Genomic DNA, 16,993 nt, shown 5'->3' with positions numbered 1-16,993 from the left:
AATAAAGTAAAGCAATGATCTTCTGCCAGGATCATTGCTTTTACCGGATGACACCTTTCAGTTTCAACGCACAGATGGAAACAAATGACAGAGCGAAGACTGGAGACAGTTGATCGAGTGCCGCTTGGTTGCGAGGGGTGCAAAACTGTGTTTTCAAGAATGATAAATTCTTCTAGAATAGTTCCGACAACGTGCACAATTTTTGGACGTTTTCGCCTACGTCGAAGTCTCTTACCATTTTAATTATATCAAATTCACGTATATCGTTCCGAGATGATGTATGCGAAACGTGATGTTCGAAAATTGCATATCGGAGAAAATCCAACGTCCACGCATAGTGGTTGCGCAAGAACTGAACTGAACAACAGCTGCCGAAGGCAGGTCTTCTCAGATGAAGGTGCTTGATACTATGAAAGTGGGCCATTTTCAGGGTTAATAGTTCTAAAAGTGTTTTCTTTCTTCTCACTCGGCTTTCTCAAACCATTTGTTATTACCTAGCCTGAAACAAGATTAGCACCAATCCGGCAAACTAAACTGAAATTACATCTTATAGTTTTCGTGTCCACTCAACCCGTGCAGGATAAGGTTAATTGACTTTAAAAAGCCCAGAGTGGTACCTGAAATTTGAGAAAAGCTATAGAGCTGTGGGAGTATCTTCTTATCAATCATCTAACCGAGATGATAGACTAATGGCTGGACGAATTTTGTCCTCTTTTCCTTGTCAAAGATTAACCCGTTCATCAAATAACACAGCAAATTTCATTTTGGTGACGGATATGAATAGGGAGCAGACCAGTCTGCTGTTAACGGAGATTTCTATGAGGAGACTCCAAAGGTCAACCCTCTCTTATTTGTTCCCTTAAAAGCTCTTAACAAACGTAGTATACCAAATTTGATCTGAGAAACTCCGCCAAGAGGAGCCCAAAAAAAACATCGGAGGAAAAAAACAACTTTAACCTTCACAACCTTCTTTGCTCACTTGAAATAAAACAGCAATTTTCTCCCAAATTTCCTTAAACAGTAGACGAAACTAAATCACTACAAAGAGGCTTTATGTTTAATTTTTCTTTACATAAAAATTAAGGTAGCTATCTATTAAACGTCAGGATGACACCATTTCGCCTATTTTTAGAATATCAGTCTTTCATATCTTCGTAGCCTGGTTGATCAGAAATACACCAATTCATGATTAAATAATGACAGGCAGTAAGATCTTCTTTGAAAAACATTGGAAGATAAATACGATTTCATAGACCAACAAGGTCTGTACGAGTCAGTTTTACAACACAAAAATTCTATTTTCTTTTCTTTTCACTTCAAATGAATTTTAAAGGGGCAGTTCTAAAGCAGTTTCGGATGAAAGTAGTACTCGTTTTTGCTACCTTGGAACTTAATGATTTGATCATGGATTGAGAACGGCGAAAACAAAACATCCGGAAAGAGAAATTCTTGTCTCTTTCGAATGTTGAATGGTATAGATCACAGGTCCTTTTTAAATCAAGTAATATCTTCCCTCCTTTCTTTTCCTATCCAAAGCGCCAGGAAAAATGAAAAATTGAATAAAAGGATTCAAAAGAAAAAATTCTGTTCCTCGCATTTATTAGGGAGAAACGGAAAAGTCGGGCACCAAAAAACTGACAAGATCAAAAGGCGTTCGTTCAAAGTATTCACCGCCATGATTCCACTGAAGTAACCACGCGTATAGCGATACACTCGCCTAGTCTCTTATCATCTATTGCACAATAATATACATGTTTGGAAATAATGTTTGCCTCATTTCATTGATACCAAAATGACGGGTTTCGTTCTTTGAGTGCCTTCCTAAGTGCTTTAAGGAGGGCAATACGCTGTCCACGACTGTACATGTCCCCCACACGAAGAATCGACGATGCCTCGATTATTATACCACGCATCGCCTAAGAGTGTCACGCAACGCTTCTCCCAATTGCGACAGTTGCTGCGCATGTCATTGGCATCATAATCACAAAACATGTCTGTCAGGCCACGAAAACTTCATTGGAATTGTTTCATAATTAGTACAAAAAATTTAAACTGATGTCAACAGCTTTAACATGCAGCTTCTTTCACTCAATAAGCAATATTCACATTTTTTCCAGATGCAATGATAATACCAAATGTTTAGACACCCCACTGAGTTTGTTATGTCACGACCACTTTTCTGTGTTCTAGAATTCCATGGCGACTAGTTCTTGAAATATTGAACACGTTAGTTTGGTTACGAAGTAAACACCAGTTGTTTCACTTTTACTTTTACGCGAAGAAAAGTATTTAGTTTGCGCGCAGTCTTTCCATTTCGTTTTACCCAAGCGGGAGTCAGTGCGAAAAGTGAGCAAAAAACAGTAAAGAGTGCAAACGGCAAACGAAAAGTGAACAAATAGCAAGCAAAGAGCGAAAAAAAACAGCAAAATCTCAGCCAAAACTTTACAAATAGAAATAAAAAATCAATTGGAGCGGTAAGTGGGGTGAGGAACGCGAAGAAAGACATGGGAAGAAAGAGAAGATCCTACACACGAGCACAGACATTTTCAGGCTGTTCCAGTACTGAAGTTTGTATACGGAGCGCGCGAGATACTGCCACAGAGCAAGAAACGCACGGAGCCTGGGTCGGGTTCACGCGATCTGCCCCAAACTTCCCTTCTTTGTTTCACTCTGCGTCACTATTTCCTCCAATTACTTAGTTGCGCAATTGAAATCCTGCGACAGACAATGCAATTGGACCTTTGTTTCCCCATCCTTCTCTTCCGCTCTTCTTTTTTTTCCCAACGCTTTCGCCCCATTCTCTCACGCGGCCTCGCTATTCCCGCTTCACTGAAAAGAAACAGTCATTAAGGCTGCTAAGCTGGGCATCATGTTTCTAAATTCATTTTCAAGAAGCTCCCGGAGAATCAGGCGTATCCTCTTCTCTGCTATCCAGTGCAAACGGAGGAATGGGAGTTTCAAACGTACTTCCGTCTGAGCGTTCGAAGCGATATTTACCCCTGAAGAGCGAAGAAAAAGAGAAAAACAGCTACAGGACATCTCCAACATAAAATTGGGTTGTATATAACAGATAAAGATTAAATCAAGAGCACTGTAAAGATTCTGAGACATGAATGGATGATTTCTACATCATTTGTCCCCAGGATTTTATGAATTAAAAGGAATAGATAAATAATTAAATAAATAAATACGTAAAAGTAGAAAGTCCAAGTCAGTATTAGAGAGGGAATAGAGCAATTTTCAACTGAGCATCGAAAGCAAAATGGTATTGTATTAGCTTTGCTTATCTTTCCTCAAAGATTGATCAAGAAAACTTGCGCCATCTTCAAACAAGTCTGATGGAAAACTAACACCAATCACGACAAAGTCATTCGTTGTCTTCCCGCACTTCAGTCTCTGCTCCGCGAAATTGGTAGGCTCGTGATATCGGGTGGCTAAAAAATTCGACCAGCAAGATCTAATTGGTACCTTTTGACGCTTAGCTCGCAATTCGAAAAGAATGAGCCAAGGAGAACTTAAAGAATACTTCTCTAACTGAAGCGAAGCGCGGGGAAGAATACGTGACCATGTCGTGTATTGTTTTAATTTGCGTCTGACTGTTTGGGAAATAGCGACAGTCATTTTTTAACACTAACAGAGATGGTGGTGAAGTGAAGCTCAAGCAAATAGAGTTTATCCTGACAGAGCGCATTTCCACTGAGTGGCGTAAAACTAAAAACCAAAGTAATCATAATAGCCAATCAGAACAAAAGAAACTAAGGCAACGAGCCAATCAAGATTCAAAGTAAATACAATGCTGAAGGGCGGGAAAACGCTGACCAAGTTGCGATTGGTTTTGATTTTATTCTGATTGGTTGAGAGAGTGGCGCGAGTCCTTTGGACCAATCACACAGCGAAGTAAAGCAAAACCAAAGCAACGGTGGATTACTTCCGTCACTAAACTGGAAATTGCACAAACTATCGACAACCAATTGTAAAATAACTCAGCAGAGATTGATACTTAGCCATAAGCTCTGTCACACTTACCACATATTTCCACTGGGTGCCTGTAATGATATGTGACTGCTGTACTGGAAAGCTGGCTGTTGCGGCGAAAGAATAGGCTCCTAGAAATCAAGACATAAAACAATTTACGTAAGTAGGAAGCGAAGATTCATCAACAGATTCTGGTACATCCCAGTAAAACATTCCGACTCGTTGACTCAAAAGTAATAGGACAAAGGCAGTTAACTAAAGGCGCATTTCGATCGATTATATAAAAGCCAAACCAAGAAATCGCAATGGCCTGTCCAAAGGAACGCGTTGGAAGAGGCCAATGAGAACCCTAAAAACGTTCTGAAGCGTGTGAAAACGCGAATGACCATTTCGTGATTGGTTCAGGTTTAGTTTTGCATCTATTAGGTCAACTTTTCTACACCAAACACTGAGAGTTCAGGAACAGAAGCGACGCGATCCCAAAGTACTTTGGACACTCAGTTAACCTTATACAACCTGTGATGGGTTTTCTGGTTCATGAGAAGAAGGAGAAGGCACCCAGTGTGTCATGTGACGGACACGAAGGTTGTTGAAATCAAACCTAGCATTTTGCGAGGTCGTCCAGACAAGTCACCAATACACTATTTTTAGTTTACAATCGTTTCGCTGCAGCGACGAAAAAAGAGCTCTTCCACTTTGCTATCAAACCCAGCATTTCGCCAGGTCGTCTAGACGAGTCACCAATACACCATTTTTAGTTTACAATCGTTTCTCTGCAGCGACGAAAAAGTTTTCCACTTTTCTATAGTCACATTCATTTGGAAACAGAATCCCAACAGAGCATTATAAAGTGGTTCTTATCTCTACGAATTCCCTCTTAAATTTACAAATATACAATGAAAAATTTTCAAACTTTTGAAAGGCGTTCTACCGTCCCTGCCTGTCCCCCGTCAAATCTTACCTGTCCAGCCACGCCCCTCCCCCTTACAGTCTCTAATGTGCCTGCCAGACTAAATATTCTCCAATGTCTCTCACGAAGTTGTACAGTCTCTTGTCCAAGATTTTCAATTCTAATACAATAACGCCACTGAAACAGAGAATACTAGGTCAGTACCACAAGTTATATTCAAACCAAGAAGTAATGAATATCGCTTTATGCATACCCAATAATCCGGCGTTGGAAGCGTGTTCTGAAAACAACAATAAAAACAAAAGATAATTAAGATCTACAGATAACTACTTGCTCCGGAAATCAAATCTGTCTGGGTAACACTAATACAGAGCATAAATTCTGCTCAGCTATTAGCCGTTTAATCCGCTTCGAAAGTCCATCCGATTGTAAAGAGATAGACTCTGGACGAGTCACGTATCACAGTTTAACCCTTTAACTCTTAGAAGTGATTCACATGTAACTTCTCCCTACTATGAGAGTGATCAAATGTATCAGCTAGAAGTTGTTATCCTGATCTAACACCAAATTCTTGCAACTAATTTACAAAGAAATGTGTAGCAGCTAGAGGGGAGAATTAACAATCAGATCCTGGGAGTTACAGGGTTAGGGGGGTAAGTTTCCTAAGAAACTGTGGCGCTGCGTTGGTGGGGAGGGGGTGGGGGAGGGTTGGTATTACAACACAGAGCAGCTGACGAAGGGCTAACGCTCGAAACTTCAGCTTGAGAAACTCTTTGCAGTGGCCAATTTACGTTGTCAACTCAGTTGATGAAACTAAATTATCTTAAATTGGGGTTATATTCTGCATATTTCTGTCAAACCCTTATGCCAGACTTCGTCGTTCACACTTTGCCTTGAAGGGTACGTATATAAGTCTTTTGCCTAAATTAAATATCGATACTCAACATACCTTTATTCCCATGTAGAATGGCATTACAGTAATCCTTACATTGTTTGTTGACTCTCTGTGTACATCTGTTAATTCTAACCACTTATGATTCTTCTCCTGCCAGGATTGGAGTGCTTCTCGTGCAGCAAAAGACGGTTCTAATTCAATGGAAAACAATTTTTGTTTCTTAAGGTTGATACTTTCTTAACAGTAGCCTCTTAATTTTAAAAAAAACCTGTTGTTGGAGAGGCACTGAAGGAAATAATTTACACAAGTTGCAGATGGATGATAAACAGGAGGAAAAAAGAGAGTGAAGAGATGTTGTTTCAGAAGGCTAAAGATGATTCTGAATGTCACATACAGGGACTGTGTACATGTAAGGATTATGCTACCTTCTACCCTTGGATTTTCATCCAAAATATATAAATTCACCACAATTTGAGCGGGGAGACTATAAACACTGATCGCCTGAAAAGGGACACAAGCCTCACCTGTGTTGGTGACGTGCTCATGTTTGATGGGTGGAAGCATATGAGGTATGAAGCAAGATTAGAGTGTGAGAAGGGCACTGCTTTTTGGAGGAGTTTGAATATCCTCCACTATCAAATCATTAGTAAAAGGCTATTAGAAGTCTGTTAGTAGTTTTGACCATTGATCTGGCATTTTAGGATTAAATAGAAAATATCAACAAAACTTTTTTCAGACTCTTTCTTTTATCTTCCTACTCAAAATTATTTCATAGCAATTGAAAAAAAGGGCGATTTGCAAGGAAACATCACATGGTGTGCATTTAGTCTAAATGATTAGATTACGTAGATATCAATGAAATCAATCTTTCAAAAACATATCTTCACCATACCTAGTAAACATGCCATTTGTATCTTTACAAGAGAAGGTAACAAGATCATGATAGTTGCCAAGGGGAAAAATGGCAGTTTTACTCTTTGTGCAGGTTTTCTTTCCTAAATTTGCAAACATTCTTTACACTGCATTCAACTTTTATAGAGAGTTGAAATAGCTCTTCTGCAAGCAGAATTAACATGCAGGTAATCTCTACATTCATTGTTTTAAACCTTATGCTATTTAACTGTCTTTGATTTAAATATGTAGTTAGATCTGTGTCAAAAAAAAAAATAAATGATTAAATGCCCACTTGTGGATACTAATTTGCCTATTCCTATTGATGGAGTCTCTCACTTGTTTGCTTCACACACTCCCTCAGATATAAAAAAATGTATCCACAGGCAGCCATGTAATTCCACATTTCAAAGAAGGGAAATTATGATAATTTTAAAGGAGGAGCACCAGTCAGTGGCTGTAGGATGTGCAAGCACAATCCATGGATGAGGGATTTTCATTTAAATTACACTGCACCTCTTCCAGGTTCAGGATACAAAAAGCGATCAAACAGTTCATGGTGGATTGGACGGGAAAATGCATCAGAAACCATATAGGGAAGGATATCCTCCTGGGAAATGTAGTCCAGACCTAAAAATATATATACATCATCAACAACACACATTGTGAAAAGGAGACACTAAGATTAACTTCTTTTACTTCCTTTTTCCAGGGGCCTACTAGCCAAAATCAAGCAAAGCTGGCAAGTGAAAATTTGGGCATGGCTAAACTGCAACAGGGCGTGAAATTGCGCCTAATACAAGCGCCAATGTGACTAAATTTTTCACTCTGGCGACCAAATCCTGAAAATTAGTCTCCAGATTGGCGACTAGAATGTTTCATCATAACCTTACCTAGAGATATAGTGAATTAAAAAGATTTGCAAAGACAAATCCACGGCAAACTTCCTCGTTAAGTTTGTTTTCAAAATGTAGCAGATGCATCTCAATCAATAACTAGACGCCATCTTGGATTTAGGTGAACTTCAACGTTGCATATCATCCATCCTAGTGTCCATTTTGTAGCACATTAAAGATCTTTTCCCTAACTTAATTTCTAGAACAATGACAGCGTAAAAAAAAGGTTTTGTTTGTCTTTAAAAATGGCGACCAACTTTTTTTGAATTGGCTACCACTTTGATGAATTTAGGAGCCAAGTGGCTATCAGAAAAAAAAAATTAATTTCACGCCCTGTGCAAGCTTGCTTTTACAACAAGCATCAATTAGTTTAACTAAAAGAAAGCAATTTTGTACACTTTACTGTTTCATGCCAGAAAGTAAAATGTAAACAAGTAATTCCAAGAAAGAATATTAAGTGATCACCTGGAATTGTATAAAGAGCATTGTCACTTTCATACCCAAGGAAGGTCACAATTTCTGGTTGAGCTCTCTGAAATACAAAAAAAAATTATTGATTGAATAAAAAACTCTACTCAAAATTACAGTGTACATGACCAATAAATGTTAACAGGAACATTTTCAATAACATTGTTATATCATAGTTATATGCTTGTACTTCAAAATCATAATCTAGTGACCAACTTGTAAGTAGCCTGAACACTGAACTAGGTTACTACTCTGTGGGTATTTTTCCACATTACAACATTAAAAACCTCCTTTGGAACTTATTAAAAGTGCATGTAGTTGCCTGTGCTCAGTATTGAGGTACATATTACATTGAAGCTCCCACAACAAAAACAACACTGACTACAAAAACTGTTGTGGCTTTTGTTTAAAAAATATACCAGCTAATGTTTCGTGTAAAATGCAAAATATCTACCATCTCCAGATTTGGGAAAGAATTAAGATACACAAAGACATGTGCAAGCTTGTAAATTATAAGATTAACAATAATTTGCAGGGAGTAATAGCATCATGAAAATGAACTTAAGCAATTTATGTTGAAAATCACACCAAGAATGAACATGGACAGTACACACTTGATACTGAGAAGTAGTGGGAAATATTGATAATGACAATGACAAAAAGCTTTCAACATTAGGATGCATTTGATTCTAATTTTTTTAAGTATCAGAAGAAGAAAAAACTCTCCAATAGTTTTAGAATGTGAAGAAGTAAATTGCAATGAGATTGGAGATACCAAATTTTTGTACAAAATACACTCAGTGGGTTTATTGTCTGCAAGTCAACTTTATTCAGGAGTTTTGCAGATGGGTGGTTTTGGTTCTTGTAAACTTACCACAAATGGTGAATCTCTGTTATCAATTAGTGCCTGATAGTACGTCTGTGTTTCTGCCTTGATCTCTTTGCCAGGATTGTATGATCCATTCTCATCAAAGGATCTGCAAGCCAAATAAAGGTTGTTAGCCTCACAAAAGACACTTTAAAATGCCATTTCAAATGTCCATCATCGTGCCACAAAACAATTGGTTCCAAAAACAGGGTGGACAGATTAGTGAAGTGTGAAAAGCAGGAAAATAACCGGTTCCAATCCACTGGCAAACAAGTAAAACAAAAAAAAACAAAAAAAAAGTAAATTTTAAGGCTATTTTACAAATGAACATACTATTTGGGTGTTTTAACATTCAATTTAACAGTCTCTAAATTGAATCATTTGAATACAGATAATTTATCAGACTGAATTTAGCAGTGGGAGGTGTAGTAACTGATAGGAGTTTACAAGTACCTTGCTTATTTTCTTGGAAGGAAAAAAATTAAGGAAAAAAGAAAAAAAACATTTGAGAAAGAAACCTGCAAAAGGATTCTAAATGAAAAGATACAGTTTCAGACAATTTTAGTCTGGACACAATTCTATAAATTTTGCATTGATCATAAATGAAGTACAATGATCTAATCTTTTTTTTGGAAAGAGATAAACTCACTTTTCATTTTCCCTTGTTTCTTTATCTCTGTCATAAACTCTTGCTGACCAAGTGAATAGTATCACCCCTCTGTAACCAAATAATCTGTGCAGAAAGAGCTTTGAGGAAATACAGAACAAAACAAGCAGAAAGTCAGGAATTATGGACATTGAGTGTATCTTCCCATCCAAAAGAAGCCTACATGCGAAATGTTTGAACACAAGATGGGAAAACTGGCACTAACAAACTGCTGAGAAATGTAGTAAGTTCTATCCTAACCATGGACAAAGAAAAGATCCTGACTCGCCTAAGAGGAGTTGTGCCCCAGATCTTCAGATTTCTTGAGTCATGCTCTTCTGAACTTGTTGGTGCACTAGACATGTCTAGCAACATTTTTAATTAAGAGACATGCATCTTGCTTGAATCAGCCAACTTGCTTTATTCAGTGACTAAGCTCAAAGTTTAACTCTTTTATTCAAACAGAGAACACTTCAAAAATTACTGTAATGTAGCGGTTGAGAATCAGACCATCAAATTGGCAAGGTCTCCCTGAGCTACACTAGGTCCCTCCGTTGGGTAACCTATGTAGCAATCAATCTCTTGCTATAAGCAAACCAATAAAAATTTGACTGCTTGTCTTTGCTGTTTTAACAAATATCTAAATACGACAGAAACAGTAAAAAAAAATTGCCTCCTGCACATCAGGGTCAACCACAAGGTTTCCGTTACTTTACGGAAACCTTCAATATCACGTGTGCACATTATCGACATCACGGATAGGAAACCGTCACTGGAATATTTGCCGGTATTTTGGACCTAAACTTAGAATATAACTTTCCATTTCAAAGAAAAACAAGACGTATGTCCTTTTAATTTCTTTTGAGCACTAGTTTGCTGTTCCTCGAAAAGTGACGAATGACAGTCCCAAATCAAGGTCAAGTGCGGGTCGTAACAAATCTAAAAGGTTCAATCGAAAATAAAATACATATATTCTTATGTATTACGTAACTGGCGATAAGAAGCCATTACAGTTTACTAAACAGGCCAACATAGCAGAACTAACGCGAAAAAGTATTGTAAGAGACCTCCGAGCACTACCTTCAGCCTATTAACGCGTTCCAATTTTTAAAGTGGATTTACACCAGCGGCTTACCTGTCCTGGTTCATATTTTCCGCTGGTTTTTGGCTCTTGGAAACGTCCAACCTCCGAAAGCCTTGAAAAATTTGCTTTCAGTTAGCGTAAAAAATGAAAAATGGTTAAGAAAAAAGGATCTCTTCATCTTACCGGGCGTAATGCCTCCTTACTTGCAACAAGCCACACACAACGTTCCGTAATTTCGCCATCTTTTTTTCGATCATGCACTCTTGACGGAGATACCGCTGACCTTAAAAAGTTGTGCTCAACCGGAAGCCCTTGGGCCTTAGACTAAGCTAAATCTGTATATTATTTCTGAGCAAAATGAATATCCCTTTTATACAAATTGATTCTTAATTCTTCCTCTCAGGATAGCTTATTCATTAATGAGTAACGGACCTAAGTGGAGAACCTTTTTGCCTAATGTTCCCAAGTCATGTTAGAATTTCCATAGAGTTGATGTATGTTCCTTGGCGGGGGGGAAAAATCAGAGAGCCCACAGAAAAACCTTAGAAACCAAAAACAACAGAATCGCATGAAAAGATCACCAAGGCCAGTTACGCCTTTTACTTTTGGGGGGAGGGGAAGGGATTGGCTATGCTCCTTGCAACGTATTGCTCCTGAAACCGAGATATAAGCTTCGGTAGGACGAACTACCTGTGCAGGCATAAAATTTTTTTTTTCAGTTCACTCTTTTTTGTGATTCGTTTGGAAGCTATTGTTTAAATAGATCGCAATATCAGTACGATTTCACACCACATCCTAAAGAGTACAGGCCTGAAAGGCTAAGGTAATTTTTCTACTTCACAACTTTTTCAGAAATGCGTAATATACTCCCATTACGTTGGCCATTTCCAAATAATGTCAGCTTTGTTTAGTTTTCGGTTCCTTTTAACTTGGTATTTATATATGCTCTCACAAATTCGGCAGGTGTTTAAGCCAATTGAGGATACTCAAATATTTGTAATTTATCTGAAAGCTTTTTTTCGGTGGAAATAAAAGAAAACGCAATGAAAAGAGTTGTTTTGATGTCTCGCAGTTAGAAAGTCTTTGGGACAAAGCACTTCTCCAAATTTTTAGGCGACTCGTTCTGAGTTGCGGGAACATCTGCCTTATAGATTGGCCCATTCGCTCCAAGACCTGATTCACATGCAATTTTTTTCTTTCCTTGCCTATTCCCACGTTATTCGTCGATCAGGCGACCAGAATGGTGACTAACTTATCAGCCAGAGAGATTTATTCCAATAAGAACGAAACTCTCTCTATTGATTTTTAAGGAAATAATAGGTGTAAGAGCTAGGAGAGTTACTGATCAAATCTTGGGACTGGAATTGAAAGGTTATAGTTCTTTGCATGTATCCACCGCGCGCTAAATTAGACTAAGGCTCATTTAGAACTGAAAAAAACAAACAAATTGAAAAATACGAGAGTTGGACAATCGACTTGATCCATATCGCACGGTTAAAAAGAAAATAAAAGGAAAAGGCTCATTTCCTCTGCAACCTTTGCCAGGCATCGATTTCGATCCAGACTACCGAAAAGACGTAGAGACCGTAAATAGCCTCTATAATACTCCATCAAAGGAATACTTTAAAAAATTCCTAGCTGCTATAGGCTATCACGTCCCGTGGCAAAAGCACAAAAGCACGTTATCGTCAGTTGCCGAAAATGATAAAAAAAAGAGAGAGAGAGAGAAGTTTTAATTAAAACCCCCATGACTTTCGGAAGCTCTTTCAGCCGGGGTACCTATTACCTTGTTCATTGTCAACGCTTTCTTCTATATTTTCATCTTTAAATGGCCATAAATCCACTCATACATTTATCCAACGAGTGATGTTTTTACGGTTAGGTTTAAACTGTTTCTCATCTTTTGTCAGCAGTGACCGGAGAAACCTATACAAAATATTATCTAAGGATTTTAACATTAGCTTTTGACTTCTTGAGTGCACTTTAAAAAACATCCTTTACCCGCTATGACATGAGCCTTTTAATTACATTGGAGCATATGTTTCCTCACTTGTCACCGGAATCAATTGACACCACCCTCTAATTTGGAACACCTTACTGATATATTTGCTTTGTCTTATTCCATAGAGGAGACAACCATCGGATATGTTAAATTATTGAAAGAAACTGTCGGCTTCCTAGGCTCTCCATTTTCCCTGACTCAGTCACATACGTCAATAGGACTGTCAAGGTGTGATTACACTTATTTAAACTCGAAATCATTGAATCCTTAATTCTGAATATTTTTCACAAAGGCGGCCGAATAAATCATTTAAAATCGCTGGCCTGAAATTAAAAAATTAAGAAAACCTCTTCTTTTTAAGCTGAAAAAAGGCAACCAGCGTCTCGTTAAGCGAATATTTCTCTGAGTTAAGGATATTTGCTCTTAAAGACTGTTTTCTTGCAACCAACATCAGAGTTTCTTCTGAAGCGAAATAAAAAAGCAGACTCTTTAACATAAAACAACATGTCCTTCTTTGCAGATTTCATGGACGATGCGTCCATGTACAAAAGTTGATCCTCTCTTGACATCCACGCTAAATTATGAGATGATTTCCGTTTTTAACCCAGTGAAAACGATTTTCTGATCGTGTCTTTCACAGCTTGTCTCACTTCTGCAATCTTCCAGCAGTAGAGGAATGGATTCAATGACGAATTGAGGAAAACGATCGATGAGGTGAACCTCCAGCCCAGGACGAGGGCTGGAGTCAAACCATTCTGTGTCGCTACAGCTGTTACTATAGAGTAAGGAAGATAGCACGCAAGTAATGTCATCAGAATCCACATTGAACAAGATACTGTCTTTTTGCATCTAACAATGTTCAAACGAGTTTCGTTTTCCTCTTCGCTCAGCGAATGGTGGTGCACAACGGTTTGGCAGCGGCGAAGACTAGCACAGATTTTTGCATAAGTGAATGTGGAAGTTACCACACATGTTAAAATTAACATTAAGCCGTACCAAAGAAAAATAAAAACTTTCCACACGCACAAAGCAGCCATACCCACATTTAAGACCCAAAAACAGATTACAAGTGCGAGAATTTTCCTGAAACTGACGACCTGTCGAAATCGTGTGCCTAACTCTAACGCAAGAAATCTTTCCACGCTAATTGCAGTCAAGGTTAGCAAAGTGACCCCGAACAAAACTACACCTATTGGGAAGCTTAGGCCAAGCATGGGACGACACAAAGACTTAGATTCAACGGCAACAGCAGTAAACAGAATGGCCACCAAAGGCTGTAATATCAATCCAACGCATAGATCACTTGCAGCTAAGCTACACAACAAAACCTTCGAAGGAGGGTGAAGAGAAGATGGCTTCTGAAGAGCGATGAGAATTAGAGAATTGCCGGCAGAAGCAATTAGGGAGAGAAGGAAGTTGAAAGCTGAAAGGAATACCACGGCTGGTTTCTTGTTTGGAGTTGTCGAGCAAATCAATTCATCAAAAGTTTTGTCGCCGTCAGTAAAGTTCGACATCTTCTTTCCTCATATAGCGCCGTCTCTCTGAATTTTGCCCAAAGCTGTTCGGATCGAGTCCGTAAAACATCCAGCCGTTAGCTTTAGACGGTCGTTATGTCTATAACGCTTCCTGACGGAGCATTTTACATCAAAGAAACTGAATTATTAACAAGGCAGTGTATGCTCATTAAGAATAGAAAAATCATGCAAACATGTGACTCAATGCTGTTGACAGTTAACAAAAATTGTTTTTCCAGTGTTTGAAGAGAGTATCATAACGCGTGCGCATGGCGTCATTTTTATCAGGTTACTACAATAAATTACTAGAGGAAATAAAATAGAAATTAAAACTAACAGACGAACAAAAGCAGCAAGCAATCCGAAAAAAGCTAAGAGTTCGTTAACTGAGGCGATTTTACAATTTCCCTTTAAACTACTTGATAGAGCCTTATTGTTAAAACTCCGTTAGCGTCAGTTCACAACTCTCAAATCGTTTCCAGTCAGTCTGGAGGAAAAGCAACAACCAAGCTCGATTGTTTTCCCTCGTAGATCCCAGCAATCTTGCTTGGTTCTTGCATAAAATTCCCCTTTTCCATCCTTGCCCATGCAACGGCTATGAACATTACTACCCTTCCATTGATTGCTTCGTTAGTATCACACTCATTTTTAGGATTTTCCTTTCATTAGATTCTTACGTAACTAACTCGCACACAGCTTCTCTTTTATTGGATTGTCACTATAGTATCTCCCACACTTTTAGCTTTCTCTTCCATTCGATCATTAAGTTTGCATCTGGCACACTTAGATTTTTTCTTTTAATCGACTGATACGTCGGTAACTTTCTCTGGATTGTTAAGTTAGTATCTCAAGCACTTTTAGCATTCTCTTTCATTCTATTGTTAATTTAACATCTCGTCGAGCTTCAATATCATTTGAGTGTTACACTAGTAATGATCCCGTGCACTTTAAGGATTTTCCTTCAATGAATTGACGCATTAGTATTTCACGGACTTCTAGGATTCTCTTTCAATGGATTGTAATATTAGTATCCTACGCACTTTTAGGATTCTCTTTCATTGGATTATTACATTAGTAACTCACACACTCGAAGGGTTCTCTTTCATTTGATTGTTACATAACTATCTAATGCACTTTTAGGATTCTCTTTCAACAGATTTTTTACATATTAGTTTCTCATGCACCTTTTGAATTGTTAATATAGTGTCTCACGCATTTTCAGGATTCTCTTTCATTCTATTGTTTCTTCAGTATTTCACACACTTTCAGGGTCCTCTTCTATCGAATGGTTATTTTACAAAGGGAGGGGGCGTCTCCAAAGTCGAGACATCACTGCTAGTATGACGTCACGAACGCATTCAGCGATTTTCAATATGGCGGGTAAATTTGTAATTCACTATCTTTTACGAAATTTGGAATTTTCAACGATTTGGATGGTTGATTACTTAATCTTGAGATATTTGAGGTTCAGTCCTTATGAAAGATTAATTTTACGTAGTTTGAGTGGGGATAACGTGTTCAAGAACTTCATATTTCGAATTAAAACACACTAAAGCTGTACTTAGCGGCTTGTTCGTCAACTGAAAATGTTCGGTTAGTAATGTTTTCCTAGAGCTCTCGAAGTGATTCGGAAATGTCCTGATCCCAAAATAGGACGCTTGACAGGTAGCATATTACGCTTGCTTTTTGCAGAGTGACAAGCCTTTAGTGAGCATGCAGGTAATTTAGTGTTAACAACTGGGTTGAAAACGTAAATTAGCCACCGTAAAGGGTAAAAGAGCTGACGTTTCGAGCGTTTCAGAGCCAATCGCTCTGACGAAGGGCTAACGCTCGAAACGTCATCTTTTTTACCCTTTACGGTGGCTAATTTACGTTTTCAACCCAGTTGTTAACACTAAATTACCTGCTATACTCTCCCACCGACGCAGCACCACAGTTTCTTTAGAAACTTACCCCCTTATTCTTTAGTGAGCATGGTTCGTCTTATCAATGCCCTTAAGTCCTTCTTCAGGCTGAAGAGGCACGTGGAGAAGACAAATCAACGGTGATGATTGTCATCAGCGATCACAGCGGTATATTTTCGATATTCGATATTTTCGATATTTTTTAGCACTTTTGCAAGAGTAGCATTTAATAGATTTAAATTGGTTTCAGGTTAATAAATATTGTCATTCAGCACTTTATACCTTGGAGAAAGTCAACATTGTAATTGCTTTCGAATTCACAAATTATGTTCTGTAGTTACAGTGTTGTTTTGGATCTCAAAACAGACGCTATGTTTCTCTTGTCTATTGTACATAATGCTCTGACAATGTGCATGTAGCTTTTTGTTTCAAATCTGTGGCCGAGCCCTAACAACACAGAGACTACTGTTGGGACTGATTTCAAGAGATGCAACTACCCTTCATGAATTTTATCTCCGGCCGTGAGGATGATTGTAGGTATATTTCTAATTTTATCTGGTCAGGACAATTAAAGAACTTGAAAAAGATTTCTTGCATTTTTTTTCTTTTCAAGGGAACTTTGCAGGTAAGGCAATACTCAATGTTACACTCTGAGGATGTCGCAATGCAAGAGGTTGTCCTCAGAAAACCTTGCTGAGCATCACTACATGACCTCAGAGAACTTCTCCCCTTTGCAGGATTATGTCCCTTGGTACACTGCCATAATGTTAATCGCATACTCTTAGATTCTTTAGAATTTCAAAAGCAAATCGCAAGTCATGAAGTCTATATTTCATTTCATGCTGTAACTTTTTTGAGACCCTGATTAATTTCCACAACCCTTGAAACAGCACTGTAGACCTCTAACCAACCTTGAAGGAGAAAAGGCCCTCTCCACTAA

The 16,993-nt window shown here is 38.2% G+C and overlaps 1 protein-coding gene across 1 annotated transcript; it reads right to left on the bottom strand.

Moving 5' to 3' along the window:
- Positions 1–1,035: 1,035 nt before the first annotated feature.
- LOC113674510 (polymerase delta-interacting protein 2) lies at positions 1,036–10,929 on the bottom strand. Its single transcript, XM_027190993.2, has 11 exons — positions 10,817–10,929; positions 10,685–10,745; positions 9,553–9,650; positions 8,910–9,012; positions 8,033–8,099; positions 7,188–7,301; positions 5,835–5,971; positions 5,139–5,165; positions 4,937–5,062; positions 4,027–4,106; positions 1,036–2,999 (listed from the first exon to the last, which is right to left on the bottom strand). The coding sequence occupies exons 1-11, from the start codon at positions 10,888–10,890 to the stop codon at positions 2,888–2,890; spliced, it is 999 nt and encodes a 332-aa protein (XP_027046794.2). The 5' UTR covers positions 10,891–10,929; the 3' UTR covers positions 1,036–2,887.
- Between the last annotated feature and the right edge of the window lie 6,064 nt (positions 10,930–16,993).

This window comes from Pocillopora damicornis, chromosome 12 (genome assembly GCF_964200805.1).
Source record: "Pocillopora damicornis chromosome 12, jaPocDami1.2, whole genome shotgun sequence".
Classification (NCBI taxonomy): Eukaryota; Metazoa; Cnidaria; class Anthozoa; order Scleractinia; family Pocilloporidae; genus Pocillopora; species Pocillopora damicornis.
Note: the sequence above shows the minus strand (reverse complement) of the source record. Positions and strands in the feature narration are given on the sequence as shown.

Bases quoted from the DNA above. Each gene is read 5' to 3' on its own strand.
- LOC113674510 (XM_027190993.2), bottom strand. From the start codon at position 10,890: ATGATCGAAAAAAAGATGGCGAAATTACGGAACGTTGTGTGTGGCTTG. The intron at 8,100-8,909 runs GTAAGTTTACAA...TTTGTATTTCAG, and splicing joins ACAGAGATTCACCATTTGTG to AGAGCTCAACCAGAAATTGT. The intron at 5,063-5,138 runs GTATGCATAAAG...TCTCTGTTTCAG, and splicing joins TTCCAACGCCGGATTATTGG to TGGCGTTATTGTATTAGAAT.